The sequence below is a fragment of the Alosa pseudoharengus genome, unplaced genomic scaffold (genome assembly GCF_046254945.1).
Source record: "Alosa pseudoharengus isolate Yale_2024_CS ecotype anadromous, Long Island Sound unplaced genomic scaffold, YU_APseudo_1.1 YU_APseudo_1.1_scf_13, whole genome shotgun sequence".
NCBI classification, from domain to species: Eukaryota; Metazoa; Chordata; class Actinopteri; order Clupeiformes; family Clupeidae; genus Alosa; species Alosa pseudoharengus.
The window spans coordinates 17,795,096-17,822,595 of NW_027468598.1; the positions used below are offsets into that span (position 1 = coordinate 17,795,096).

Below are 27,500 nucleotides of genomic sequence, written 5' to 3' on the forward strand. Positions count from 1 at the left end.
TAGCTGAGCGTTAGCGCCAGAGCTAGTGTTAGCACCAGAGCCTGAGCGATGCGCTCATCTCGTGTCCGGGGGGTTTAGTGTTGCTGAGAGGCAAGTGCAGCCTCCTGGGGACAGCGGGAGCTCAGACGCCACTCCTCCGCCAAACGGCATGTGGGAGACAACAGCGGCGCCAGATATCACAGAGCATGAATAAATATCACCTGAATCAAACACAAGAGAGATTCACAAGATGCAGAGGTGTGCAGTTTGTGTGTGTGTGTGTGGGTCTGTGTGTGTGTGTGTGTGTGTGTGTGTGTGTGTGTGTGTGTGTGTGTGTGTGTGTGTGTGTGTGTGTGTGTGTGTGTGTGTGTGTGTGTGTGTGTGTGTGTGTGTGTGTGTGTGGGTCTGTCTATATCTGTGTCTTTGTGGGTTTGCTTCTGCTTCTATCCCTGAGTTGTGTGCCAGTGTATTTATAGAGAGGGAATTACAGAATATATTAGAACTCATGTATGTCTGAGGGGGTTGCCGGTTGAAAGTACCATATTTTGATGAAACATTATTTTCAGAGATACTGTGCTGTTAACAAGTGTATGTGTCTGATGTGTGTGTATGGATGAGGGGGGTGTCTCTTGTATCTTGTATGAGTGTGTCAGAGACTCCCAGTAGAGACTCCATTCTGCAGAAGAGCTGTGCTAGTCACCTCACTGTGCTGCTGGCTCTCCTCTCCTCCATTCACTCCTGTCCTTCATTTCTCTCTCCCTCGCTTTTATTCTCTTTCCTCTCTCAGTCCATCTCTCTCTCTCTCTCCCTCTCTCTCTCTCCTTGCCCCTCTCCTTCCTCAGCCTCTCTCTCTCTCTCTCTCTCTCTCTCTCTCTCTCTCTCTCTCTCTCTCTCTCTCTCTCTCTCTCCACACGGTGCTCTCCCCAGTTCTCCTGGTCAATGGCCATAACGAATGGCAGAAGAGGCTGCTGAGTTAGCCCGCTAAGTGACGCTAGCCCCTCGGGAAGCCACTGGGTGGACCTTGAGATCTGGCTCGGAATTAGAAGGGTTTGCAGCACTCGGCGGTGAATACCATTGAAATTCAAATCAGGGCAACCCTAGCGAGGTGCATCGATTTTCTCCGCCGGCGGCCTAGAGAATGAAGAAAGCGAGAGGGAGGCAGAGAAAGAGCAAAGGCAGGAGCTGTGTGTGTGTGTGTGTGTGTGTGTGTGTGTGTGTGTGTGTGTGTGTGTGTGTGTGTGGTGTGTGTGTGTGTTGTGTGTGTGTGTGTGTGTGTGTGTGTGTGTGTGTGTGTGTGTGTGTGTGGTGTGTGTGTGTGGTGTGTGTGTGTGTGGTGTGTGTGTGGTGTGTGTGTGTGTGTGTGTGTGTGTGTGGTGTGTGTGTGTGTGTGTGTGTGTGTGTTTGTGTAGCTTTGTCACTAGCACAGTACGAGGGTGAGGTGTGCCTCTCTAAGTGTACAGTACAGCGGAGTAGATTGATTTGCGTGTAGGGATGTAACGGTATGAAAATTTAACCTCACGGTTATAGTGACCAAAATTATCACGATTTTCGGTATTATCACAGTATTTTTAAAAGTGTGTTCAATATGTTCAGAAAGCACTGATAGGCCTACACAAGCTGAAATAGTTTCAAAAAGTGTCCCGTTAAGTTTTTGATGTTTAATTGGCTATGTGCTTATCGCTTAACTTAACCCTACCATGACTTGGAGGTTGCTATTAGTGTTATTTGGTTCCAATGATTGAGACCAGGCTTGGAATTTCACCATTCTGGGGGCAAGGCCACTTGGCCTTCAGTTGGGCATATTTGGTGGAGGGCACAAAGGCCACATAGGCTATAAAAAGTATCAAAGTTGTATAGCCTATTCACTGCAGTAGACCTGCATCACTGTATGAAACATTACAAAAACATGAAACATGACATATTACATAGAACTGCAAATCATCTGATCATCTAATATTTACAGATATCTAGGCTATATTTAACATTTATTTTATATTTGGCCTGTTATGAAATCATGTATTGAACAATTTAAGCACAGTTCAGCTTTAAGAAACTCAAATAGCCTAGATGCATGCTTAGCATTTTGTGATCTACTTTCACAAACTCTTAGTCAGCTGTCCTCTGATTTACCGATATCTAGGCGATATTTGTAACATTTCTTTTGTATTTGGCCCGTTATGAAATCATGTGGAACAATTTAAACACATTGTAAAACTTAAAGCCCAAATTTGGAGACATCCATGCATGTCGAAATTTACTGCAAATTCAACACTGGATTACTCTGGAACGGCTAACTGTACAGGGGACTGCTTTAGACCTTTGTGTTCGGTATGGTCTGCTGTTTATTCTGATATATGGTTTGTCATGTGTTAAACGAAAGGTTCGTGAAGTATTGCACCGAGAGGAATGGCTAGGGAGATGGACGAAAACCTTCAGTAGAATTTATGATTAAATTTAATTATATTATTTACTTTTCTGTTCACCACAGCAATTCGCGGCTAACATCGTTTAAAAGCTGAGAAAAAGCTCTTTCATGTGATACTTGTGATGTCTGTGTGATGAGCAGGCTACTTCGCGAGTAGTTCAACTGAGAAGAATGGGTGAATTTAGACGCACTTTCTTTCTTGCGCTGTCACTTTCTCCACTGCGTAAAACACTAAATTAATTTGCGCAGTGAATGCTAAGATTATTTTGACAGGCCATAGGCTAAATAAAAATCGCTATTAGTAGGACGCAAAGCAGAATATTGAAAGAAGGGCACCAAGGCCACCGTGGCCTGTAAACCTCTGATTTTCAAAGGGACATCACGGCCAACGCAAGGGGCAACGGCGTGGCCGCCATGAAATTCCTACCCTGAGTGCGACCAAAGTAAGTGTTCGAAATAAAACTTTAGGCTACTGTGTTCTTCTGATAACGTGAGTGGAATGGATTTAATGTGGACACGAACATAAAAAGATGCAGAGCAAGTTTTGCGGTGAAAATGTTCCGCCTTTTAAAATCAGGTGTAGCCTAATCCAAATCGCAGTTAAAACCATCAATTAGACAACAGAATCAGTAGAGTACCAATTTTGCTTCATTGTACCAGGCCTCAAAAGCAGGCTCGGATGAAGCTGGGAAGGATTAAACACACGGTTTCAACACTGTGGTAATCTACCGTGATAATTATGGTGAAAGAAAACGGTAATTGTTATCGTCAACATTTTTATCACGGTTTATTATTATACCGGTAATTGTTACATCCCTATTTGCTTGATATCATAAGCTTAATGATGACTTATAAAACCATTTGAACTGAGACGCTGTGACAAAGTTGGACGTGAGTGAAGACTATTGAGAGTGTGATGTGTGTTCTCTATTGGTTATATGAGTGTGTGTGTGTGTGTGCATGTGTGTGTGTGTGTGTGTGTTTCCGTTCTTTAAGTACTACTCCTTTCCATCTGTGTGTGAGTGTGTTTGTGTGTGCGTGTGCAGGTTTGTGTGTGTGTGTGTGTGTGTGTGTGTGTGCGCGCGTGTGTACAGTATGTGTTGATGTGTGTCTGTGTGTGCTCATTCACATATGTTTGCTGAGAAAGGTCAGAGTAATACCCTCGCCCTCGTCCCGCTGCCAGGACCCCATCCCTTAAGTAATGAAGCGCCGTGCCTGTGCGGCAGAGGGGAGCATGACGGAGGGAGAGAGGGAGAGAGGCAGTGCCTCTCCTCCGCGGGTCACAGGGCCCATAGCCATTCCTCTGAAATATGACTTCCATTACCCCCCCCCCTCCCCAAGACAGAGCTGTGGAGAGAGACCTGAGGTTAAGTGTTTAGCATGCACAGCAGGTGTTTCTGACGCCAGGCAACCTTTCTCTTTTCCCTCTCCTCTATTGTTCTCTCTCTATCTCTCTCTATCTCTCTCTCTCTCTCTCTCTTTATCTCTGTCTTTCTTTCTCATTCTCTGCTTCACTCACTCGCTCGCTCAACTGCCTCTGGTGTTGTGTATAAAGGTAAAGCAGAAGTGCTCGAAATGCTTATAGGGATGTGTGTGCGTGCACATGCGTGTGAATGTGTGTGTACATTTGTCTGTGTGTGTGAGAGAGAGAGTGAGAGAGAGAGAGATAAAGGGAGAGAGAGAGAGAGAGAGAAAGAGAGAGAGAGCCTGTGGAGTGCTCTTTCTCACAGTCCACTGCTTTGCTGCAGGTTCCTCTTTTGCTTCATTTCACATGTCCAGACTGTAGGAATAGGAATGTGTCCACCTGAAGTAGATCTGCTGTCCCTTACACCACACACACACCACAAACACACACACACACACACACACACACACACACACACAGTTTTGTGTCCCCACTCCCTCACATATCCACCAACTGAATTTCAAGTCAGAAAGAAATATATTTAGTGACAAATGCACCTCTCCAGCTGAAAGTGGGTGGCTGTGTGTGTGTGTGTGTGATTGTTTGTAGTTGCCTATATTGTGAACTGTGTTTGTGTGAATATGAGGGGGCGTGTGTGTGTGTGTGTGTGTGTGTGTGGAGCTGATTTAGTGGGTGTCCTGTGGAGCAGTGGCTTGGTCGGAGAGAGGCCACTTTAAATCTGTGAGCCGAGGCGTAATTACACACCACCTGTCTGACATGATGGACGGCCTGCCTGCAGCCCACCTCTCTTACTCTCTCTCTTCTCTCTCCCGGATCTCTCTCTCTCTCTCTCTCTCTCTCTCTCTCTCTCTCTCTCTCTCTCTCTCTCTCTCTCTCTCTCTCTCTCTCTCTCTCTCTCTCTATCTCTATCTCTCTCTCTCTCTCCCCTTTACTTTATTTCTATCTCTGTCTACCTCCACTTTTTATCTGTTTGTTTCTATCTATTTCTAATTTTCCTATTTTCTTTCTCATGTGTGTGTGTGTGTGTGTGTTTGTGTGAGCGTGCACGTGTGTGTGTGTGCGTGTGTGTGAGTGAGTACAAGCATGTCCATATGCCAGGCCGTATGTATTTCTGCCCCTTTTAAATCCCCAGGTTTGAATATGCATGCCACGGGTCCCTTTTGAGTGGCAGCTGGTGGCTTTCTGCCGAGCTCCGTTCAGGCCATTCATTAGCCAAAGGTGCTTAGGGATAACCAAGCGACTGGCACCAGTGTCACTCTCCCTACTAATCCAGTAGGAAGTACATGCGGCTAGTGTAGGCTAGATGTATGTGCTGGTGTGTGTGTGTGTGTGTGTGTGTGTGAAAGAGAGAGAGAGAGTGTGTGTGTGTGTGTGTGTGTGTGTGTAGGCTGGTGTGGCAGTGTGTGTGTATTACACTGTTACCTCAAGGGATTTGAGGCATTAATGTTATATTCATATATATATACACACACACACACACACATATATATACACACACACACACACATACACCGGGTCACCTGGTGCTTTGGCATGAAGGCTAATTGAGTGGTCACAGTTCACATGTCCTTGTGGATCTAATTATGTGTGCTCCCCCTATGATCTTGGGTATCGATGTGGGATGTGGGGTTACAAGCCTCGCAGGCCTTGCAGTTCCCTCTCTCATCGCTCACACACACACACATACACACTCACGCACACACACGCACACACACGCACAAACACACACACACACACATGCACTTTAGCCCGTTGCAGGCCTTGCAGTCCCCTCTCTCATCGCTCACACACAGACACACGCACACACACAAACACTCACACACACACTCACGCGCACACACACACACACACACACACACACACACACACACACACACACACACACACACTCACACGCATGCATGCACACACACACACACACGCACACGCACACACACACATGCACTTTAGCCTGTGTTTATGTGCACACTCCACACATGCACCAGGGTCGTTACCAAGGACACACAGCATGTGATAAACATTGGCAGTGTGGGAGAGGAACATTTTCCTCCCGTTATATCTGTTCTTTCACACTTCCCTCTCACCTCTTTCATCCTCCTCTCTATCTTTCCCCCCACATCTCTCTTATCCCTCCATCTTCCTCTATTATGTCTGATGTTTCTCCTCCTCATTTACCATCTCATCCTCTCTCTCTCTCTCTCTCTCTCTTTCCACTTTCCCTCCCTCGTTCCCCCCCAGTCTCTTTCATCCCTCAAGGGCCTGCTAGATTGACGCAGACACTGCTGAAGCCAGCTCCTGTGCTTAGGTGTCGTTTATCACTGTCACTTTTGAGTAGGACTCTTCCACCACCCCTACCACCACCACCACCGCCACCACCAGCTCCACCCTCCACCCCCAGTCCAGGTTGACTCCTCAGTGGGGCCCCTGTCACATGTGGAAGCACACGGGCGCAAAGTGGGCCAAAGCCTGTCCTCTGGGTGGCTCCAGGGCAGTCTGGAGCTGGGAGGGCCGGTGGGGTGTGTGGGGCAAGGGAATGACTTGGCACCACAGGTATAGACCCTTTCAACAATAAAAACAAAAACAATGCTTGAACGTTCTATTTGGGCCCCAATCTACTTCCTCTGCATTAAGATAACATATGGAATGTTAAAACGGAAGCCTTGTCGGGCCAACTATGATGCTGATAATTAGATTAGAGGTCTTTATTGTCCACTACTGTGGAAATTCGTCTTTGGCCCCACCAAACATGTAACACACACAAGCAAGACTACACAACAGGTACAACATAAAGCAGACACAAACAAAGACTACATACAAACTACTACAAAGATACAACAATAACAACATAATGCAAACACACACCAAGACTATACAGCAGATACGACATATAGCAAGCACAAACAAGACTACACAGCAGGTACAACATATAGAAACATGGAAATGTGCAAAAGAAGTTGTCAATAAAATGCAGTAAATAATATAAGTTAATCAGTTAATCATAAAACTCATAAATTATATTGATTTAGCAAATTAATAGATGATGGTATAAAAGATTTCTTAAAAATGTTTCTGCTTGATGTAGGTCCTCTATATCTTCTTCCTGAAGGGAGTCTTTCAAAAGTGTGATGTAGTGGATGTAAAGGATCATGGACTATCTGTAGGGCTTTCCTCTTAGTGTGTGTTGTGTACAGTTCCACCAGCTGCCTCTGGGGGTTCAGTATGATTTTACTGGCCATATTTATAATTTTTGTGAGTTTACTTTTGCTCCTCCTTCCTAATGGAACTCTCTTGAAAGGGTCCATATGCTGTGCTAAACTACAGAATGCCATGGTATGCAATGCTAAGAGCTGGGCCAGGCTAGGCTACTGTAATTGGGGAGGCAAGTTGGAGGGATAGAGTCTAGAAGGCAAGTTCACACCAAAGATGAGATTGTCGTATGATTTGGTTTACTAATGTTCCATATGGATTTATGTGACTTTACATTTCACTTTACAGTGGCATGACAAATGTCAGTGTGGGTGTATGCATTGTGCTGTTCCTTAATAAGTAGTAACCAATGTGTCCAAGACAAAATATGGTCAAAGGGAAAGATCTTAGGGAAAGATCTTAGGAAAAGATGTTCAGAAAGCATTACAAGTGACCTTAGAAAAGCAGTGGCTAAATTCCTGTAAAAATCCTGTGTCCTTAGCTAAACTCTTTTGTGGTCAGATTCCTTTGTTTCTACAACTGTTTGGTTCACATTTGGTTCATTTCTATTTGCCTAGTTGCATGATCTCGCTTTCCTTCATTTTCTGGATGCTGCTGCTACAAATGCTGTTAATATCTAATGTCATGGCTGGCATGCAAGTAAGCTTCCCTCAGCCAGCTCATATCAGGTCCTGTGCCAGTTCTAAGAAACCCGTACACTAAGTGGAATATTACATTTGTCCAGTTATTAACATTTGTATGCGTCCCCCGAGAGCAACTGCAACTTAACGTCTTCGCCTAGGTCTGTCCATTTTCCCTGATGTGGTTGATGAATGTTAATGGCAATCTACAGGGAACATCCTTGCCATACCAATAAAAGGCGCTTAAACGACTTCAAAAGAACCATGAAAGTGATGCGTTATCTGCAAGGTATGGAGACACAGATAAAGGAAATATCATTAACAGCTGTGACTCTTGTTACATTCATAAAGGGCAGCTCGCCACATAACTTAATGGTGGAGCTCTCCGTAAAATGGTCACAAGGCAGGCATTATCAGTATAACACACACACACACACACACACACACACACACACACACACACACACACACACACACACACACACACACACACCTTCTAATTAAAGCCATCATTTCCACGCGGTGTTTGCGCAATGGGCGCCCTGCGGCTGTCAGGAGCACTGGAGCCACAGCAGCACGCCAGAGAGCTTCGTGCAGGATCCGCTCCAACGAGGAGGCCTGTCTCTTGATGAGCGAGTAAAAAATGAAAAATGACTGTGAGATTAGAGTGAAAATTAGAGCAAAAATGACTTGGTGCGATGGTGGCGTTCAGACTCATTATTTCATGTCTCTCCTCCAAAGTTCTCTGTTCCTAAATGTGTTTTATTCCCCATTTAGTCTCCCCCCTATTCCACTAGGAGGAGTCTGGTTCTTTATTCTCTTGTTCCTTAGAGTATTCCTTTTGTTTTGCAGACACTGTATTTCAGGACGTGAAATTCATGGCCATTGTTAGGACGTCTCACAACTTTAACATGACGTTGACCCAGAATGAGAGCCTGTAGGTTTGTGACTGTGTGACGCTGTAACAGACGAAGGGGTAGCTCATCTCAAACTGAGAATGGACTATATGAACTACTGCCATAACAATGGCCATCTGTGTTGTGTTTATTGTTATGTGAACCCTGCCTGTAAGGCAAGACTGAGGGCATTACGCATCAATTGTGCATTTGATTCAGATGAATCCGTTGACACACCTTTGAGGTGAAGCACCCTGTGGCTGGACACCTGTGTGTGTGTGTGTGTGTGTGTGTGTGTGTGTGTGTGTGTGTGTGTGTGTGTGTGTGTGTTTGTGTGTTTGTGTGTGTGTGTGTGTGTGTGTTTGTGTGTGTGTGTGTGTGTGTTTGTGTGTGTGTTTGTGTGTGTGTGTGTGTGTGTGTGTGGCGCCCGCTCGCTCAGCTCTAATCTCAGCTTTCCCTCCTCTCCTCTGCTCCTCCACATCTTCTCTCTTTCTCTCTATCTCTATCTTTATCTCTCTCTCTTTCTCTCTCTCTCTATCTCTCTCTCTCTGCATCTTCTCTCCCACACTAAAAACACAGCTGATAGATTGTGGCTTAGTGCAAGGTCCAGCTGAACAAATGAAACCAATTTATCAGGCACGGGAGAGAGAGAGGGATGGAGAGAGAGAGAGAGGAAGAGAGAAAGAAAGGAGAACATGAAAGGAAGCAGCGCAAGAGAGCAAAAATCGATCCAAGCCTCAAACGGCAAAGCCATGATTGCGGCAGCTTTGCAGTTTAATGAAAAGAGTTGTTTTGAATACCGCAAGCATCTTTGTTGCTTTCCTCTCCGTGTGAGTGTGTGTGTGTGTGTGTGTGAGTGTGTGTGTGTGTGTGTGTGTGTGTGTGTGTGTGTGTGTGTGTGTGTGTGTGTGTGTGTGTGTGTGGACGTGTGTGGACGGATTGATGGATGGATGTTAATTGCCCCCAAAGGAAACATGTGAGGCAGGACCATATTGCGTGCACACATCCGTACTCTTACTCAAACACGTCTCCTGAGGATAAAAGCTGTAGAACACATACAATTGCAATTACTGATCTTTGTGAGCTGAAAGTGAGCAGTAATACTGTCTTTATTTGGTGTTGATAACAGTGACTGTGTTAATCAGGGAGCGCTGAAGGTGCGCAGCCAGTGTAAGGCCGAGTCTGTATAGGAAAGACCTCTCTGGTATGAAGTGCTGACCTGTTCTCCTGACATTGCTGTGACACCCTTGTAGTGAATTCCAGGCAACTGGACTGGTCTTGATGAGGGATTTCGAGTGATTGAGTGTCCCTTCTGTGCCCCCATCCAGGTGATATCCCAGCTGAGGATCCTTAGCAGGTCGGTGGCGGCTGGGTCCAAGTTTGACAGGGAGGTCTGGTCTAGTGGCCTCTCGCCCATCCTCAACCTGTGGAAGAAACTCAACCAGGTGGGAGCTGTGTGTGTGTGTGTGTGTGTGTGTGTGTGTGTGTCTGTGTGTGTGTGCACGTGTGTGTGTATGTGTGTTTGTGTGATAGCATGCTATCCCTAACAGCTGGTCTTGTTTACCATTATATAGGTATCTGATGTGCTGTTGCAAATGGTGCTTTTTGGCATGGCATAATGCAGTGGTAGACCCATGATCTAGCCTGGCTAACGTCAGACCTCATCTCATTGAGCTGGGGTCTGGGAACTACACGGTCATTTTCTCTTATTTGAAACATGGTTTACGAATGCCCAGAGACGTTTTTTGGGCGCTACGAATGTCTATCAAATGCATCTGTACGTACACTGTAGCTCATAGCCGCTTCGGTGTGTCGTGATCGTCTTGCTGTCCCCCACCGTTCTGTGATTGGTTCCTTCGTTGAGGTGAAAACAAAGTCCATGGAATGCAGGCTGCCTAGCAGCATGAATAAAATTGCTCGTAAGGCAGCATGGGAAAACCCAGGCTATCCATGATCCACCGTATCTGCTTAATCTGACTTCTGGTGCAGGCCACAGTCGCCAACAGTTCTGCCCAACTCACACTACCACAGGCCTACGTCTACAGACCCCGGCCTGTGTGCATCTAGGCAGCGCTAAAGTCACCTAAAAATGTGTGCTCGTGAGCCACCTCCACTCCAGACCTTTTCTGGAGCGCAGAAATGTTCCTGAACAAAACCAACAGCGCTTTATTTTTCACTTCACTTGCTCAAGGCATGTCCAACAGCCTTACATAGAACACGATAAAATGATTTTAAATGTAGTGTGCACCGTAAATGTGTTGAATATGCACTGTCACTATTCCATGGGGCTTTAAATGATACATTGCTTGGCCATGGCATTAGCCTACTTTTCCAATAGCCTTTACAGCTCACTAGTGTTTTCGTCCTTGCGACGTTAGTCATTGGAACCAAATAAAAAGTGGGTGGTGAGGCGTTGAGGATCAAACATTGTTCTTCGTCCGACCACACGCTGCACACACTCCTCTGCCCACTGAGTGGACCAGCAGTCTGGCAGCTGCTCGCCTGTGTGTGTGCACCGGCTCGAAAAATCACCATCACAGGAGAAAACAACTCTGCCCTTTATCATAAATAATTCATTCTCTATCTCTGTCTGTCTCTCCCCCGCTCTCTCTCTCGCTTACTCTCTCTCTCTCTCTCTCTCTCTCTCTCTCTCACTCTCTCTCTCTCTCTCTCTCTCTCTCTCTCTCTCTCTCTCTCTCTCTGGTTTCTTCTCCCTCTTTTTCCCCACATATAAAGCACACTGACAGGGTTAAGTTGTTAATTTTGTTTTACAGCCCACCTTGAAATTGCACATTCTGCTTAAGTGTTAGAGTTCCATATGTTTTGTGTGTGTGTGTGTGTGTGTGTGTGTGTGTGTGTGTGTGTGTGTGTGTGTGTGTGTGTTGGGGTCAGGCAGTAGGTGATTGCCACGGTAAAAAAACAAATGGGCCATGTTCCATATTGTGGTGACTGCGTTAGCATGTGAAGAGGCTCTTGATTGCTATTGATGCGTGACTGTGTAGTGTGTTGTGTAGTGTGTGTTGTGTAGTGTGTGCTGTGTTGTGTAGTGTGTGCTGTGTAGTGTGTTGTGTAGTGTGTTGTGTAGTGTGTGCTGTGTAGTGTGTGCTGTGTAGTGTGTGTTGTGTAGTGTGTGCTGTGTAGTGTGTTGTGTAGTGTGTGTTGTGTAGTGTGTGCTGTGTAGTGTGTTGTGTAGTGTGTGCTGTGTAGTGTGTGTTGTGTAGTGTGTGCTGTGTAGTGTGTGCTGTGTAGTGTGTGCTGTGTAGTGTGTGTTGTGTAGTGTGTGCTGTGTAGTGTGTGCTGTGTTGTGTAGTGTGTGCTGTGTAGTGTGTGTTGTGTAGTGTGTGCTGTGTAGTGTGTGTTGTGTAGTGTGTGCTGTGTAGTGTGTGTTGTGTAGTGTGTGTTGTGTAGTGTGTGCTGTGTAGTGTAGTGTGTGTTGTGTAGTGTGTGTTGTGTAGTGTGTGCTGTGTAGTGTGTGCTGTGTAGTGTAGTGTGTGTTGTGTAGTGTGTGCTGTGTAGTGTGTGTTGTGTAGTGTGTGTTGTGTAGTGTAGTGTGTGTTGTGTAGTGTGTGTTGTGTAGTGTGTGCTGTGTAGTGTGTGCTGTGTAGTGTAGTGTGTGTTGTGTAGTGTGTGTTGTGTAGTGTGTGCTGTGTAGTGTGTGCTGTGTAGTGTAGTGTGTGTTGTGTAGTGTGTGTTGTGTAGTGTGTGCTGTGTAGTGTGTGCTGTGTAGTGTAGTGTGTGTTGTGTAGTGTGTGCTGTGTAGTGTGTGTTGTGTAGTGTGTGTTGTGTAGTGTGTGCTGTGTAGTGTGTGCTGTGTAGTGTGTGCTGTGTAGTGTGTGCTGTGTAGTGTAGTGTGTGCTGTGTAGTGTGTGCTGTGTTGTGTAGTGTGTGCTGTGTAGTGTGTGTTGTGTAGTGTGTGTTGTGTAGTGTGTGTTGTGTAGTGTGTGCTGTGTAGTGTAGTGTGTGCTGTGTAGTGTGTGCTGTGTAGTGTAGTGTGTGTTGTGTAGTGTGTGTTGTGTAGTGTGTGCTGTGTAGTGTGTGTTGTGTAGTGTGTGTTGTGTAGTGTGTGCTGTGTAGTGTGTGCTGTGTAGTGTGTGCTGTGTAGTGTAGTGTGTGTTGTGTAGTGTGTGTTGTGTAGTGTGTGCTGTGTTGTGTGGTGTGTGCTGTGTAGTGTGTGCTGTGTAGTGTGTGCTGTGTAGTGTGTGTTGTGTAGTGTGTGTTGTGTAGTGTGTGCTGTGTTGTGTAGTGTGTGCTGTGTAGTGTGTGCTGTGTAGTGTGTGTTGTGTAGTGTCTGCTGTGTTGTGTAGTGTGTGCTGTGTAGTGTGTGCTGTGTAGTGTGTGTTGTGTAGTGTGTGCTGTGTAGTGTGTGTTGTGTAGTGTGTGCTGTGTTGTGTAGTGTGTGCTGTGTAGTGTGTGTTGTGTAGTGTGTGTTGTGTAGTGTGTGTTGTGTAGTGTGTGTTGTGTGCGGGCTGCAGGTTACAGGGATGAAGGCACCGTGCTGTTCCCATGGGGATGTTAGCCACTCTTCTGCTATTAGACAATCACAGACGTTTTACACCAGTGGAGGAGACACACGCATCAGACAACACTCACACACACCCATACACATGGATAAACAGCACAGGCACATATGAACACGGCTGCAACACACACACACACACACACACACACACACACTCTGGCAGAGGAACTGGGCTGATTGTCTCTTATTAGAGAATCACAGATGTTTATGACGAGGGTGGAAATGAGCAGCACAGACTTCAATCGACACACACACATGCACACACAGACATGCACACATCAGAGAGGAAGGACTGTCTTCAATCAGCTTGTGAATGGGTATCATATTGCAGCTTTGTGCACTTCATAACAATCCTCTCTCTAACTCTCTCTCTCTCTCTCACACACACACACACACACACATATATTAATACTAAAAGTAAAAATTCGGAGCAGCACAGATGTAGTATTAGCTATAAACTTTAATTAAGGTGCACAAAAGGGACTAACGTTTCGATGCTTCATGCATCTTCCTCAGAGTCCTTGCATAGCATGGACAGGAGCGCCCATTATGTGAAAACAGAATCCCAATCAGGTGTAGAAGGCGTGGCAGATCTTGGGCCTCCCTCCAAGGGCTGCACTCAATAAGTACGTAGGCAAAAGAAAAATACAAGTAAAACTTTTTTACACATAAGCTTTACAATGAAACAATAACTAAATGAACCAACAAGAGAAACAAAAGAAAAAGAAAGAGACACACATATTAATATTAGAGTATCCAAGCTGCTATTTCCACCACGCCAGTGCTCTGTGTCTGAACAGCACATCTCAGTAGATAAGCAGTGGGTGACTGCTGTAGGGATGCCAGTGTGGACGTATGTAGGTTGCATCACCTGAGACAGCTGTGTGGAAACCCATGAGAAAACTCTCTCTGTCTCTCCCTCCCTCACACACACACACACACACACACACACACACACACACACACACGAATGGATCTGGAGTATCTGTCCATCATTTCTGTTTTCTGTGTCCATCTCGCTCCCGGTCCCATCCCCCACTATGTGGTCTTGCACTCAATTTCATATGCTCTCTCTCTCACACACACACACACTCACACCTTTTTTTTTGTCTCCATGCGTCTCTGGAGAGTTGTAGTTTATTTTTATGTCTTGTAATAACCCACGGAACATTGGCTGACAGACACCCGGTCCTCTTACCATCCTTCTATTGCTTTTTTTTTTGCCTGGCACGTCGTTCTTTTATATTTCTCTAGCTGTGGCAGGCTCACAGTTCATAGAGTTCTATTATGCGTGCAGGGACTAAGGTCTACCTTTTTTTCACTGTGTGGGTTGGTGTGTGTCTAGCGGTGACTAGATTCACAGCCTACGCTCGCTTTATGAGACCTGGCAGTGGTCAGAGGAGAGCTCTGATGAACAATGAAAAGTGTGTGTGTGTGTGTGTGTGTTTGTGTGTGTGTGTGTGTAGGAGACAATGAATATACTGTATGAGCCTTATATATGATAAAGTGTTTTTGCCCCTGCAGATGTATGTGTGTGTGTGTGTGTGTGTGTGTGTGTGTGTGTGTGTGTGTGTGTGTGAGAGAGAGAGGGGGGTGGGGGTATTTTAATTCCCCCGAGGTTCCCAGTGGACTGCACTCCCAGTTGCTGAAAGGCCTCTGCTCTCCAAACAACTGCAGGCATGCATGTGGCTGCCTCTCTCCTGCAAGAAGAAGACATGAAAAGAAGGGGGGGGGGGGGTCCGGTGCCCACCAGAGCAGTTGTCTCCTCGGAGTCCCCCTGTCCTGGCACTCTGATGGGCCTAGAGCAGGGAGAGTGTCATGGGCTTGTCTCTAGTTACATGTCTGGGAGTTTTAGTTTGTAGTTTTCTCTTGTATTTACTACTTGTGCTTCTGTTCCTTGTCACATCCGGTCCCTTGTCAGATAGTCCTCTCTCTTACACACACACACACACACACACTTTGTGGATAATGATAACATCTGTTTGGTTGCTGTTTCCGCCTGGCCCCAATCTGTGGAGCTCCATCAATCCCATTCTCACATCACACAGTGGAACTGGGGGAACCACTTCAGCATGTCTTCAACTTCTGGTCTGCTACTAGGGAGGGTCCCTACACTGTGGAAGACATCATGCCCCATGCCAGTTCCAAAGAAGGCACATCATCCCACTGAACTCAACGGCTTCAGGCCTGTTGCCCTGACATCCCATATAATGAAGATCTTGGAACAGCTGCTGCTCCATCTCCTATGACCCCAGGTCTGCCCAGTACTTGACCCACTGCAGTTCTCTTACCAAGGAGAAGGTGGGGGTGGAGGATGCCATCCTCTATCTGCCACACAGGGCATACTCTCGACTGGATGAAGGAAGTGGTGCCGTGCCATTGAAAATGAGAGTGCACCGGATCTGGTGTCCTGGATAACGGACCCACAGGACTGACCGTCTTAGGCAGTGGTCAGCAGCACTGGTGCTCCACAGGGAACTGTTTCCTCTAGTTAACGTGTTCGCCCTGTACACTACTGACTTCAATTGCAACTCTTAAAGGACCAGTATGTAGGAAATAATGGAAAATAAATTCTAACCATTCCAAAAATGATCACCATATCTCGTCAGAGAGTAAGGAAACACAATGAATTGAAGTAATGGATTATTTGACAACATTATTATAACCCGTAAAACCCATTAAAAAAATGAGTTGCGAGGCGGACTCTCTTGGAATTTTTGTTTATGTTTTGAACGATTAATTCTAGAATAGCGTATTAATAATGAGCTGGCGTGTCCTCCTATTTGTGTTGCCAAATTAGCAAAGGCTAACTGTCAACTTGCTGTCAGTTGTAGTCATGAACGCCTACGAGAGGCAGGCACATTTCCAAAATTAAAACAAACAAATTAAGTGGACATCGTAGGAGCTTCCTGAGATGCCGACGGTTAGAGAGGTATTTTTTGTTTTCACTGTTTCCGTAATGTGTAACTGGGTCATGGTTGGAGAAATGTTAAAGCAGCTGCAGGTCTGGCCCCAGCAGTGGCGCGACTGGCTGGGGCACCTGCACCGTACGCCGGCGACCCGGGTTCGATTCCCGCCCCGTGGTCCTTTCCGGATCCCACCCCGACTCTCTCTCCCACTCACTTCCTGTCAATCTCCACTATCCTATCTAATTAAAGGCATAAAAAGCCCAAAAAATATACTTAAAAAAAAAAAAGCAGCTGCAGGTCAATTACATTACATCTGGCAACCCAGAAGAGGCTTGCATCTGGTAGTCTTGAGAACGTTCAGCAGTGTTTTGATTTTGGCCTACAGAACGTTCTGTAACAATCCTACAAATCGCTCCTTTAAGTCATGCCACATTCAGACGTTGTCTGATGACACTGCAAATGTGGGAGGTGTTAGGGATAGACAGGAGGGTGAGTGCAGGAGCCTGTAGAATACATCACAATATATTGCGATACAACACATATTGTGATATATTACAATACTTTTTACCGCAAATGTAAAAATAGAGCTGGAAACACAATTTGCTGTGTACCACCTGGGCAGTATAATATGTAGATCATACTTTTTACTGATAATTCAACAAATAAGACATTTTTGCACAGCCTAATGCTTTATTAAAAAATATCAATATTTGGCAGCAATGACAATACGATGTGATGTATTTCGCAAGTGGCGATACGATATATTGATATTTTGATATAGAAAGCACAGCCCTAGTGTGCGGGGTGTCACCTATGGATTGTTTCTGTGTATTCTCTTGTTGTGTGTGTCATAGGCAGGTTGGTGCAGCTGATTGGTGTGGTGATCCAATTGACAGTCACGACAGCCTTCCCCTTTAAAAGCTGGCTGACGTCATTTGAGGAATCTCTTGTGCTCACTTCGGATCACACTTTTGGCTGCCACTGCCGTTGCCGCTAGGGCCAGCCTTGGGCCTTGTCCGTGCAACCACCTTCATTTTTCACACTCACCGGGGTGAGAGACCGGGTGTGAGTGCCTGGCTGCTGTGGCCTACTTTCAAGGCCTTGTTTTTCGTTTGTTGCTCCTTAGTTAATCCTTAGTCTGTTTTTTTCTATACTTCTTTTCCTATTTTTGTATTAATAAATACAAGTTAATGTTATGTTACGTTGTCTGCCCGTTTTTCACTATTCACAAACTTTGTTATGTCCCACAAGCCCTAGACAGAGATATAACAAATTGGGGGCTCAATCCGGTCTTTTTTTCCCCAGTTGTAACAAATTGGGGGCTTGATCCAGTCTTCTTGTTCCCATTGTAACAAATTGGGGGCTCGATCCGGTCTTTTTTCCCCAGTTGTAGCAAATTGGGGCCTAAATCCATTTTTTTCCCAGTTAAAAAAATTGGGGAGCATCTAGTTTGTGTTTTTGATATTGCGTTGGTTGGTTTTTTTCTTTTTGTAAATGTCTTTTTAGGAAGCGTGCTTGCGACGAAGAGGCTCTGGTGAATTAGCATTTTGATATTTTTTTTTGATTTGGTGGTGGTTTTGTGAAACAACCCTGGGGGAAGGTTCATTGCAAACCTTCAATTGGTAAGCTTTGAAGATATGTGAAGTTTATTTTAGTTTATGGTTATTATGGTCCAGAGCTTTGCCCAGTCTGTGTTACTGGTTAGAGCAATGCTTTCTTAGATTGTATGTTAGATTGTGAGGTGGGCCACCTCATTGCTGTATGTCCAATTCTGGAAAGGAAGAATCTGTCTCCAAAGCGAAGGAATTCGAAGAGTGCTGGCTTTGTGCACACTCTAAGTTTAGATCATCCACATAGGGAAATGGATTCTGTCTATGATCTGTTTGTTTTGGAGGGGATGGTGTCTCTCTCAGGGCGTGAGAGGGACAGTTGCGTGATGCTGGTGCAGCCCAGTCTTTTATTGTTGCTTCCGTTTTGCTGTTCTTTGGAGAGACATACTGCAGCGCTGATGTGCTAGTTCAGGGAATTGAACTTAGACTTTTAAAAGTCTTAAAACCTTAAGAGTGATCTGGTTTCTGGTTTTGTGAAAGTCGCTGTTTTTCCGCAGCTACCTATGAAAGGGGCAACCTTTATCTTGTGTAACGATTTAGCTGGCGGAAAAGTTACCCCTAGTTCAACGGTTTGAAGCTCTGACTCCGATAACAGAAAATTCTGGCTTGGACTTTAGTCTTTCGCAAGTCCTTCCAGCATCCCAATCAGAAAAAAGATATCCACACTGTAGGTTTGCCTAACATTTTAAAGTCGCCTGATAATCCGTCTGTGTCTTCACCTCAAGCTATTTTCGCACCTCGGTCGCTGTCCATGTCTGGTGGTGCTGAAGTTCAGTCGTCACTGTCTAAAGACAGAAATCTGATCAGACGTGATTAGAAAACCCTCTCTGGCTAGTTGCCACGCTACAGTTTCTGGGATGCGAGATATAGCCAAGTCTGTGAGATCCTCTTGAAGAAAAAGGAAAACCCACGTGATTAAGAAGACTGCTAATTGTCCTGTGCCTGTCTCTTGCTGGAAATTTCAGAATTCAGATATTTTTTTTCTGAGATTTGAAAAGTTTTTGTCTCACTTGTCTGATTTGTGTATAAAGGATGCACAGAGGTTGATTGTGTCTCTTCCAGCTCTCTTTTCAGATATTCCCTCTAGTACTGATGATGTCCTTTATCACAATATGGAGATGGGTTAACTCCCCATTATACATCATGGGAGATCCGATATCTGTTCAGGTGGACTCCCCCGCTGCCCTCATTTCTGTGTATTCTTTGTATCTGTTCTCTTCCTGTGTGTCTCATGGGCAGATTGGTGCAGCTGATTGGTGTGGTGATCTAGTTGGACGTCACAACAGCCTGCCCCTTCAAAAGTGGCTAGCTGATGTCATTCGAGGAATCTCTTCCGCTCGCTTCGGATCACACTTTTTGCTGCCACTGCCGCCAGGGCTAGCCTCGGGCCTGAATCTCTGAAACTCTTTTCTGTGACTTTGTGCTGGGGGAGATAATCAACTACGACTCAATGAATCATACTTTCAAAAGGAAATCTTCTGCTTTTGTATAATACTTGCTGCTTGATATCTAATCCATATTGTGTTTGTGCATACTATCCTCAGGTTCTCTTTTCATTACATTTTCATCACTTTTCTTCTTCAGCAATAACACATCGTCCCTTAAAGATCACTAGGCCTGTGTAGTTTTTTCACCTATTTTCATTTCGTTTATAACCTCTCACCTCACAAAAGTGGTTTATAAATGGTATATAAATTGTTTTTAAATTCTTTCTCTCTCTCCACCATCTCAGTCTTTCACTGGTGTTACAAACAGAGGTGTATATCCTGGTTCTGTGCTAGTATCACACACACACATTCAGGCACGCCTGCAGGTGTACGTCCAGAACGTTAGACTGCACTAAAGCCAGACTTCACGTTACGTTAGAACAAAACTAAAAGGTAACTTTAGCCTGTATAGGGCTGTATCAAGTTGTCCAAATGAATAGGTCATTGTAGACGTTGTCGTTGTATTATTGCATGTGGATGTTACAATGCTATGTAGGCTACTTTTTTGCTGACTGACCAATGCACGGACCTAAAACGGTACCATAGCATTAATTCCTGCAGGCGCCCCTGCACACATTGACTAAATAGAACATTGATTAAACTCTATCTCCAACCCTTTGTTTCTTTCTTCTTTGTCTTTCTTTCTCTTACACACACACACACACACACCTTAGGGACATTCATATATTGTGTTTACTCCTTGGCTCCCTACGCTGTTGTGTGATTGCAAATGCGGCGACTCCAGCACAATGGCGCATTGTTTTTGCTATTGTGCGCGTTAAGAACGATGCGTTGTGCTAATAGGGCCTTTACAGCAGATGAGCTGCTACCTCGCCGGCGTCCCAGCATGCTCGGCGTCCCGCTGCTTTTAATTAATTGTTGCTCCCTGCCCGGCTTTCTCCAGACGCAGCGACACTCGATTAGCATATCTCATTCCAGCTCCCTGCCTGCATACGTGGTCATAGGAAGAGACAGTGGAGAGAGGAACAATGGGAAAAGAAGGAGGGAAAAAGAGAGAGAGAAAGAAAGAAAGAAAGAGGAGAGAAGATGTGGGGTGAACGCAGAGGTTTTTGGAATGCATGTTTGCACTAATTGAATTTGCTCCTGCCTGTTTTCTCTGAGGTGATGTTGAAACCAATACTCATACACACACACCCACACATACACACACACACGCATCAGCTTGAACATGCATGCACACACACACACACCTGCACGCTCTGGGATGAGCGAGAGTTTTGCGTCTCCTCTCATTTCCCATTTCATGGTGGCAGCAGCGCTCTGTTTGCGGCATGCTTGTTTTTCTTGCTCTGTTTTTTTTTTACTCTCCCTTATGCCTCTGCTGGCCTCTCTCTCTCTCTCTCTCTCTATCTCTCGTTCATTCCCTTTTTTCCTTTTTCATCTCCTCCTCCATCCCTCACTCTCTCACTTCTCACTCTCTCTCTCTCTCCTTCTCTCCTGCGTTTCTGTGCCAGCCTGGCTCCCTCTCCAGCGTTGGCACGCGGGCACAACTGGCACCAGCCTGCCGTGGTTCCCAATGCTGCCGTGCTGAGCGAAGCCTTGAAACCTTTTTTTTTTTTTCTCACCGCCACGTTAAGCTCACCGGCGGTACCAATCGGGTCTTTCTCTCCCCTCGCCGACGCAGCAGTTAACGCCAAACCATCACTAACGGGGGCACGGGTCTGTCTGCGCGGCGGTGCCAACCCCCGCGCACGGTGCCAAATGCAAAGCAGCCTACTGTACGCACGCATATGAGGGCAATTAGCTTGGGATTAAGTGTTTTTTGTGTTTGTGTTTGTCTAGTGGGTGAGGAGTGCTCTCAAGGACAGCGGAGACGCGCACGAGTGTTATTCACTGTGTGAAGGGCTTTTAGCCTTTCTCCCTCTCTGCCATTATCTCTATATCTCTCTTTGTCTCCCTCAATCTGTCTGCTTCTCTCTCTCTGTCTATTGATTTACTCACAAAAGGCAGCACATGAGCTTTGTGTTAATCTTGACGTTCATCTGAGCTGTTACTATACTGCGCTAAGTTTAGAGTTCTTGAAAAATGTGCCAATACAAGTATTTTAAATTCTCTCACTCTGTCTTTCTCTTCCTCTCTCTCTCTCTCTCTCTCTCTCTCTTTCTCTCCCTCTCTCTCTCTCTCTTGGTCTGACCCCTTGACCTCCCCTAAGGGTTCGTCTCTGATCCACCAGAAGGTGTCCCCCCCCAGTGAGAGCCAGGGCTCCCCCATCCTCTCCTTCATCGTCCTGGAGCAGTTCAACGGCATCCGCCTGGTCCAGAGCATCCACCAGTCACTGGCCGCCCTCAGCAAGGTCATCCGCGGCACCTCCCTGCTCACCGCCGACGTCCACAAACTGGCCACTGCGCTCCTTAATCAGGAGGTGTGTGTGTGTGTGTGTGCGTGTGTGTGTGTGTGTGTGTGTGTGTGTGTGTGTGTGTGTTGAGTTATGTGTTTCTCAATTATTTCAGTTTCCCAAGCAAATGTGAGAGTGTGTGTTCTTCTGTGTGCTCAATACCAGCACAGCTTTGATCACTCATGTGTGCTGTGGTTTTGCTGCTGAAAACAGACCTTTGGTAAGGTTTCAATGCCTCTCCATCTCTGCCTTGCCCTCTCTCTCTCTCTCTCTCTCTCTCTCTCTCTCTCTCTCTCTCTCTCTCTCTCTCTCTCTCGCTCTCTCTCTCTCTCTCTCTCTCTCTCTCTCTCTCTCTCTCTCTCTCTCTCTCGCTCTCATGTATTTATCGCCTGTTCTGTTCTGCCCCTGGTTGCTCTGCCAGTTACATTTCTTAATTAAACTCTGGGAGAGACTGATAGGCATCACCGCAGATTGGCTGTGTTTAGCTGGGGGCTTTTTGATAGCGCCTTTTGATTAATTTAATCCTCTTATTTTAATCAAAACGCCACCAGCCGTCATTTCCTGTTTCCCATCCCGACCGGGCCCCTCTGATCTGGGCTTGGGTCGGGGATACTGGGTAGAGGACGATATCCATGGAACTCTCTTTCCCTCGCTCTCTTCCTCTCTTTCACTCTCTCTTTCTCTCTCTTTCTCTTGATGTCTCTCTTTCTCTCTCTCACTCTGCACGCTCTCTCTCTCTGTCTCGGTTGATTGTGTTTGGGACTTTACAGTGGGGATTTTCACGGCCTGTTTAATATTTCCGTAGACAAACACACTGAGACACTTATAAACCTTGCGGCTGCATACATTTTGACATTATTATTCTTGCTTCTCTGTTTTCTCCCTGCTACCTCTCCCTCTCTCTCTCTCCTTCTCTCGTCCCTCCTCCTTTTCCCCCTCTCGCTCTTTATCTCTTTCTCTCCATCCCTCCATCCCTGCGCTTCTGTCTTGTGCACACCTCCCTTATCCTTGGTCACACTGCATTACTGGATTTTATACAGCGGAGACATACCCACATAGACAAGTGCTGTACACACACCTCCTAATGCCAATAGACACACACACACACACACAAACAGGTATATTTTGTTTTTAGATCACCTGGCTGGGCACAATGTATGGCCTCACCATATAGCTAGTATGTGTCCATCACCATATGGCTAGTATGTGTATGTACCCTTTAAAACGTAAACACATGCACACACATGCCATATGTGCCATAGAGAGTGTGTAAGTCATGAAAGTCTTCTTGTGTGTATGACCTCTAAGCTCTCACTAATGCACGCACACAAACACACACACACACTCACACACAGACAAAGCACACAGAGAGAGAGTTCCAGGGTGTCTGTAGCCTCAGTGTAAAAAGCCTGGTGCTTCTACAATATGCCTCCACTGCACTGAAAGTCAGTTTGGATAAAAGTGGCGGCTAAGTAACCAAATCAAAATGTAAATGTGTTCTGTCTGCCATGTCTCACAGCCTCTCTGATTAGAACGTGGAGTGTGTGTTTGTGTGTGTGTGTGTGTGTGAGTGTGTGTGAGTGTGTGGTTGTGTGTAGGTTTCTGAGAGGATGAAAAAGGCTGTGTGTGTGAGTGTGTGTGAGTGTGTGTGTTTGTGTGTAGGTTTCTGAGAGGATGAAAGAGGCTGTGTGTGTGTGTGTGTGTGTGTGTGTGACACAAAGTGTGTGAGTGAGTGTGTCTGAGTGTGTGACTAGCCTGCTGGCCTCTGGATCCCAGCTCCAACTCGTTATGTGATTAGAACGTCGGGGGGTGAGGTCCCCCAAATCCGGACAGATCTCCGGTTAATCGCTCCTCAGGTCCGCTGCGCCCGCCCCACACTGTTTACCCCTCTTTAATTACCATAATTATCCCTCGTTTCTCTCACTCCCCTGCTCCCTCTCTCTCTCTCTCTCTCTCTCTCTCTCTCTCTCTCTCTCTCTCTCTCTTTGTCCTCCTCTCTATCCCTCGTTTAAGGCACTCATTGCCCCCTTTTCTCTGGTGTTCTCTGTTTTTTTGCTCCCTTGCTCTCTACCTCTCTCTCTTTCTCTCTCTCTCTTGGCCTCTCTCCCCACTCTCCTGTCTGCACACACATCTTTTCTCCCCCTCTTTCCTCTCCTCTGCACTCTCTCTTTCTCTCTCTCTCTCTGGTTGTCTCAGTTTCCCCCTCTCTCCCCCTTTTCTCTTTCTCTTTCTCTATCTCTATCGCTTTCTCTTCTCCCTCTCTTACACACTGTGTCTTTCTCTTTATCTCCCCTTCTCTCTGGTGCTTTCTCTCTTCCCTCTCTCTCTCTTCCCTCTCTCTCTGTCTCTCGCGGGGGGATTAGTGTGAGGAGTGAGTGTGCAGTGTGTGTGATTAGGGCCTGAGCTGGGCTGTGTCTGTCATCAGTGCTCTGCACTGCCCAGCCCTGTCAGCCTGTGAGTGTGTGTGTGCGTGAGTGTGTGTGTAAATGTGTGTGCATGTGTCTATCAATTTCTCAATACTTGCTCTCTCCCTCAGGGGTGTACCAATGCTTGGTTAGTTGAGTTGAGTATTTGTTAGTTGAGTTAGTTGAGTATTTGTTGTGTGTGTGTGTGTGTGTGTGTGTGTGTGTGTGTGTACTGTATGTGTATGTAATGTAGAGAGAAAGAGGAAGCATGCAGTCTTTATATGAATGTGCTCATCCTTGTATTCCTCAGTGCTTCCCAAGGTGTTGTCTCTCATGGCACACCATTTCCTAGGAGAACATCTCACCACCATTAATAATTCAAAAACTAACAACACACGTTTGCTTGCTGCTGTTTATTGCCCCGTGCTGCCACATAAATCCTCTGGTATTTTGACACATAATGTGGGGAAGCTGTCCGTAAAACCCATAGCTCAAGCGTTATTGTAACCGGCCGTCTGCCTGTTGCCCCGCTCTGACTTGTTTTAGTTTCTGTTCAGCGTCACAAAAGGGGGTGAGTCAAGGTGATGGTTAGGACCCCTTTAAAGTATTTGTATAGATTTTGTCGATGCCTTTCAGCTATGCAGCATGGCATAAAGGATGACTTTTTGCTACTTCTGAATGCAACTCTTTTGTTGGGCCATGTTTGAGGTGGGATTGGCTGTTAGTTACACACGTGTGTAGCATTCCTTGACCAATATCAATGATACAGTATCACTCCTTGACCAGTATCCTCAAGAAAGACAGACAAATGTGCAAAACATTATGCAGATAAAACCGAACAGTTATGAATCAATTGCATGACATCAGATTTCAGTAGCCCACAATTATCCGAACAAATTGTTAATGAATTAATACAAAAAATGGATTTTTCTTGCGGCACACCTCTGCAGCCCTCACAGCACACAGTTTGGGACATGCTGCCTTAGTGCATGCAGTGTTGCTGCTGCGAGTAAGATGCCTCCTAAAACTGGAGCTGTCAGCCTCCCAGTAAACATACCGCAAACCCAAAACGAGCCCCTTAAAGTCATATTTGAGAACCCACACCCACGTGCTTGTGGTTTCGCCGGCATTGCTCAAGACGGTATTTACATATTAGAGGTTTAAATGGAATAAACTGAATAGCTTCTCTCCTCGACAGTAGATGCCAGCCAGAGAGAGGAGGAATTAATAGAGTTGAAATCACACTCACAACTCACACTCACAACTCACAAAAACCAGTGGAAAGGACACAAGTGAGGAGTGAGAGGCTGCTAGCAGTGGAGTTAAGGATACAGAGAGCGTTAAGCCAGTTAGCGCTGATTGAAAGAGAGGAGCAAGAGCAGAATCGTTTGAAGGATGCAGAGGATCTGAGCAGTTTCTCCCCCACTCTTCAGAGCCCACTGATCCACAGACGTCCTCCCCCTCCTCCTCCTCCTCCTCCCCTTGTGCACTCCTCCTTCCTCTCCTTCCACCCCTCGTGTGGCCAGTGCGCTGCTTAGCCGGGCGACTCCATTTAGCAGCGTTCAGTGGGATGAACCCAGTGGGACAAGTGCAGCCCTGCTCCCGCACCATGGACCACAGAACTATCATGCCAACACAGTCTGACCAGGAGGGGGGGGGGGGGAGGGGGGGTACACGTTAGCTCTTTAGCTGGTCAGCCAGTCATGGAGATGGATGTCTGGACAGTAGCTGGTCAGTTCAGAGTAGTGGTTGCTTCAAGAGCCGTGGCGTTTAAAGATGGAGGCTGGACAGCTGCAGAAGTACAGGCTTTGTGCTTGCGCTGACGGTGTTTTTCTTTGTTGTGGTAATGGGAGTGTTTCTCCCCACTCATGCCCTAGTCTATTGGTCTTTCTGTCCTGGCTCTACCTCAGATAAGGCCTATTGACAAACGTGCCTCTGCAGTGGCCAGGCATTCCAGTGGAGGACACAACAACAAGTAAACAACAAACAAATCATTCAATGAAGAGGACATGTCCATAAGCTCCAGTCCGTACAAGCTCAAGTCTGTGTGTGTGTGTGTGTGTGTGTGTGTGTGTGTGTATGTGTGTATGTGTATGTGTATGTGTGTGTGTGTGTGTGTGTGTGTGTGTGTGTGTGTGTGTGTGTGTGTGTGTGTGTGTGTGTGTGTGGGGGCTGCACACAGTCTGCATGTATATTAGCATTATATAAACATATGTGATACACTGTAGCCTTGGGGTGTGTGTGTGTGTGTGTGTGTGTGTGTGTGTCTACAGTGTATGTGTCTATGTATGTTTGTTTATGAAGTCTTGCAGGTGAAAATATAAATGTGATTGTGTGTGTGTGTGTGTTTGCAATGCGTGCATGTGTGTATGTGTGTGTGTGTGTGCGCGTGTGTGTTGCTTGGTGTTTGCATGATTAATGTGTGTCCTGGGCAGAATATTAACAGGCACCGCATGGTGTCTGGAGTCTCATCTAGAAGCGCTCACAGGATGAGGGATGAGGGGAATGGAACGAATGGAGGAAGAAAGGAAAGAGCGAGGGATCGCTCCGCTTCCACATTGAGTGGATTCAGATGAATAGACAGCAACATCGCCCACAGGGGGTTTCCATCCAGTACCCCCTCAATAGACTCACTAGAGAAAGATACTCTCTATGCACTGGCTCCATCCTCATGCCTTTTTCTATTCTCTCTCTTTTCCTCCCTCTCTCATCCTCTCCCCAGCTCTCTCTTGCTCCCCCTCTCAATCCCTTTCTCCCTCAATCTCCCCATTTTTTATTCTGTCTCCCACACTTAGCCCTCTCATTTGTCTCTCATATCTCCTCTATACAGTACATGTGTATTTTTTTTCCATAATCTCTCCTTGCCCCCTACTTTGGTGCATATCTCTCCTCCTCCTCTCTCTCTCTCTCTCTCTCTCTCTCTCTCTCTCTCTCTCTCTCTCTCTCTCTCTCTCTCTCTCTCTCTCTCTCTCTCTCTCTCTCTCTCTCTCTCTCTCTCTCTCATCTCTGCGTCTGCGCCCTCCACCCTCTCTCAAATGGTTGGAGCAGCACCAGTGTAGTTGGGTATGCAGGGTGCGTTGCTGCTGGTTGGAGGGAGGGTGGGGTAGAGGGGGGCGTAGCTGCGGAGTGCTGCTGCAGACATTATAAAAACATGACTACAGGAGCGTGTCCGTGCTACATCCCTTGCCCCCCCCCCCACCTCTCCTCTCTCTCTATTCTTTACTCCCCTCTTTTCTCTCTTCTCAATCCTCATCCCTCACTCCCTTCCCTGCTTGCTGTCTTTCTTCTTCCTCAGCCTCTCTCTCTCTCCCTCTCTATCTCTATCTATCTATCACTCTCTTTTTTTCATCCATAGTGCTCCTCGTCTTTTCGTTTCTGTCTCTTTCACTCGCTAACCCACTTTCTCTCTCTCTCTCTTTCTCTCTCTCTCTTCTCTGTGGAGAGTGTGGAAAGGCTTAGGCTGCTAGCTGATAAAGCGTTTGTGCAATCAGGCCTTTGTGAAGTGTGTGGGTCAGGATGTTAAGAGTGTGATGACAGACACGTTCCATAGACCAAGTCCATCCTGTGTCTGCGTTCTCTGCTGCGGCCGTGTGTGTGTGTGTGTGTCTGTGTGTGAAATAAAAGAGTTACTTTATGTAAAATAATCAAATGAATACTTTAA

At 46.1% G+C, this 27,500-nt stretch overlaps 1 protein-coding gene across 1 annotated transcript in view; it reads left to right on the forward strand.

Moving 5' to 3' along the window:
• The window catches only part of dync2h1 (dynein cytoplasmic 2 heavy chain 1), a 190,928-nt gene that overhangs the window by 145,643 nt on the left and 17,785 nt on the right, over positions 1–27,500 (forward strand). Inside the window, exons 84-85 of the mRNA XM_076282346.1 lie at positions 9,882–9,998; positions 21,252–21,461. Of these exons, the coding sequence (XP_076138461.1) occupies positions 9,882–9,998; positions 21,252–21,461 (327 nt within the window). The remainder of the gene's footprint in view (positions 1–9,881; positions 9,999–21,251; positions 21,462–27,500) is intronic.